Genomic DNA, 3,542 nt, shown 5'->3' on the forward strand with positions numbered 1-3,542 from the left:
TGGAAGTTTGTCGCCGCTTCCTGATGCGATACGAGGCGGAGGGGGACAGTTTTTTAACGGGAATCTTCACTACAGACGTGACATGGGTACACTATTACACTCTCGAAAGCATGGTGTCGTCTAAAGAGTGGAAGAAGAAGGAGGAAGGGGCGCCAATCAAAGCGAAGACAACCAGGTCCACGGGTAAGGTTATGTGTATTGTGTTCTGGGACCGGCGGGGCGTGCTGTACGTCGATTTCCTGCACGCCCAACGTACTATTAATGCTGCATACTACTCTAACCTTCTGAAAACTCACGTGAAACCCGCTTATCGCTCGAAACAAAGGAGCATTTCAGCACGAAGTGCGATTCTTCTCCAGGATAACGCGCGCCCTTATATCGCGCGTCTCACGCTCGATACAATATCGGAATTGGGGTGGGAGGTATTGGAACACCCCCCCCCCCTACTGTCCAGATTTATCACCCTGCGACTACTACATGTTTGGACCACTGAAAGAAGCCCTCGGAGGTCAAAGATTCAACACCGACGACGAGGTAGAGGAGTTCGTGCGCACACGGCTGTCCGAGTTGCCCAAGGAATTCTTCGATACCGGCATTTCAAAACTTCCTGAAAGGTGAGCAAAATGCGTATCTTGTGAGGGGAAATATCTAGAAAAACTGAAAATTTTTGTAAATTTTTTCGATAGTAAATTAACGTGTCAGAGTATTTGTCTCGATCATTTTTGAATCACCCTCGTACTTTGAGACTGACAGAAAATAGAAGTCCCTTGATGCCCCACGATCTCTCGATGAGTCCGAATCCTCACAAAAAAATGAAAGACACGAACAGAATAATTGTTTAAAACTAGAAATCCTAAAGTTAACCCGAGTTATATAGTTACTGTTACACAACCTTGGTATCTAACATTTAAAATTAGCCGATACGAAAAAGTGGAAAAGTACTTACTTAAAGGCATTGCAATTCCGTATCCTTTACTATCCAATAAACCTCCGACCTGTGTAAGACCGCAATGTTTTTGGACAGTGTATTCAATAGACGTCGATTCCATGAGAAAAGCATAACCTCGCTTACCAGTTCGTACACGTTCAACGCCCTCGTCATTACTTGTGGTAAAAACTGACGGTTTTGCATCATTCATTGCTGTCCACATGCGCTGATAGGTGGTGTGATTTGAATGCTGTAATCGTTAAGCATTTAATTAGTGAAAAATCTTCACCGAGGATTTCAAATCTTTTATATAAAGCTTTAGGCACTAGGACCAGAAATCCAATTAGTTTTGTGATAATAAAATAATTCAATAAGCAAATTTAATCTTCAAAAACTTAATCGATAAATAAATAATATTGCCAATTATCCCTTTGCTCGAATAACATAACAATCGATACATATTTTCAAGAAAATTTTTTAGCATTTGAACGATTCAGCAGAGCGACATTATTTGCACATTACACTTTCTGAATTTTAAATGTGTCGGTAAAATTCCTTTATCATCGAAGCTCAAACACTTCTATAGACCAAATAGCTTTTAAGTAATACTATGGAAGTGTCATCCTTCACTTTGGATGAAACTTGGAAAATTTGTAGAGTTATCGAAAATAATGGATACGTATTCTTTTTTATATCGGTAAAGGTTTAAGTTTTGGATGTCGTTTTTTGGATGTCGCTGAATCCAAATTTGAGGTCAAATTGCAAAATTTAAATTGACGGACTAAAGATGGAGCCTACAGTTTAACACGAAAAGTAGTTTTTACGTTTGAACTGGGGTCAACCGTGTACTTTGAAAGCCAAAAATTTCTAAGGAGTTTTATATGTTTCTGAATCAAAATTTGAGATAAAAATCACAACATTCATAATAGCGGACCCAAAATAACGTCTCCCTCCGTATCATAGGAGTGTTACTTTACTCTAACTAGAATTAGTCTAGTGATTTAAATACTAAAGTGCTCCTAAATAGTTTTAAATCTTGCCGAACTAAAATTTAAAGTGAAAATCATGTTTTCTGTATTTAAAAAAATACTTTTCCTTATTTGAAATCACTTCTGCAGAAAATGATGTAATTATGCTTTCTGCAATGCACATGTATAGTACCTCTATTAATCTTCGCCGTTCCAGTAGTAAAGAGGCAGGCTGGCGAACACACTACCGTGGATACAAAACTTTTTGTCAACTTTTTTTTTGTCGTATTGTAAAAATGTCAAATAGTAATTTGTAATGCTTCCCCGGCGATTAAATTATTTTTTCAAAAATATTACTGGGAAATAAATATCATGCAGACACTTTTCGAATAATTTATTTGTATAATCGTAATTTATTTTTCTTTACATATTTGCGGGTGATAATCGTCATATTTTATCACGTAGCCGGTGGAGCAATATTCACTGCAGCGATGGCAGAAATGAGAATCAGCCAACGATTAGGCAGTTTTCAATTGGGAATTAAAAACAAAAAATGTGAATAAAATTTCCTACAAAATTGAAAAATACTTTTTGCAGACAACATCTGCAAACGCACACATTTGATAGATGAACCAATTTATTATTGTGTAAATTTGTAAATTTACCCAGTTTAAAATTATAACTGGATTATAAGTCACATATTTATCAAGTTACAAAGCAATACACTTCAAAACTATCAAATTTCGAAATTAGGCCCTTCGCTTATTTATTTATAAATTCCAAGCTTATCAAGTTGCCTGACAACTATGCTGGAGATTATACAATTTTTAAGATTGATAATTATTTTAAAATTAGAGAACTCGTGAATATTGAGTTTTATTTATAAACGGTAAATTTATCAAGTTACCCAGCAATACATTTCCAAATGGTATTTACATTTCTTTTTTATTTCCCAATTGAGAGCTTCCTAATCTTTGGCTGATTCTCATTTCTTCCGCCGCCGAATTGAACAGTGCTCATCCAGCTACGTGATAATCTATGGCTGTTATCACCCGCAATTATGTAAAGAAAAATAAGTTAAGATTATACAAATAAATTATTCGAAATTTGTCTCCATGATATTTATTTCCCAGTAATATTTAAGAACAAATTTAATCGCTGGGGATGTATTAAAATTATTGTTTGTCATGTTCTCAATATGAAGAAAAAAGTCGACAAAAAGAGTTGAACCCATAGCAGCGTGGTCGCTTGTCAGGCTCTTTGACCCGCGGTCGATAAGGAAGGGCGTCCCGATACCGCCCATAGCACGAAGGTAAACGCTAGCCTGATGGCTGGTCACAAATGCAGTTACAACACATCCACAGGCCATGTCAGTTTGTTCTGTATTTTTCTCCATTTCGCGACGTATTTCGCAAAATGTAGTGTCACCATCCTCAAGAGCTGTCCCTTCGAAAACGTTGTTGGGTTCGAGACTTCTTCTATGATGTCAGAATTGTGAGAAAAAAATAAATTTGCGAAAGATTCTCACCGTTCAAATGTTGTCATCTGCTATGTGCTCATTTCTCTCTTTCGCAAAATTAATATTTGTAGTAAAAATAAGTATTTCCTTAACAAAAGGTTTGATTTTTCAACATTTTATTAATCCA

The 3,542-nt window shown here is 36.4% G+C and overlaps 1 protein-coding gene across 1 annotated transcript in view; it reads right to left on the reverse strand.

Annotated features, from left to right (window-relative positions):
- The window catches only part of LOC117180237 (glutamate receptor ionotropic, kainate 1-like), a 709,739-nt gene that overhangs the window by 43,357 nt on the left and 662,840 nt on the right, over positions 1-3,542 (reverse strand). Inside the window, exon 13 of the mRNA XM_033372626.1 lies at positions 947-1,178. Coding sequence (XP_033228517.1) covers positions 947-1,178 — 232 coding nt within the window. The remainder of the gene's footprint in view (positions 1-946; positions 1,179-3,542) is intronic.

This window comes from Belonocnema kinseyi, chromosome 9 (genome assembly GCF_010883055.1).
Source record: "Belonocnema kinseyi isolate 2016_QV_RU_SX_M_011 chromosome 9, B_treatae_v1, whole genome shotgun sequence".
NCBI lineage: Eukaryota > Metazoa > Arthropoda > Insecta > Hymenoptera > Cynipidae > Belonocnema > Belonocnema kinseyi.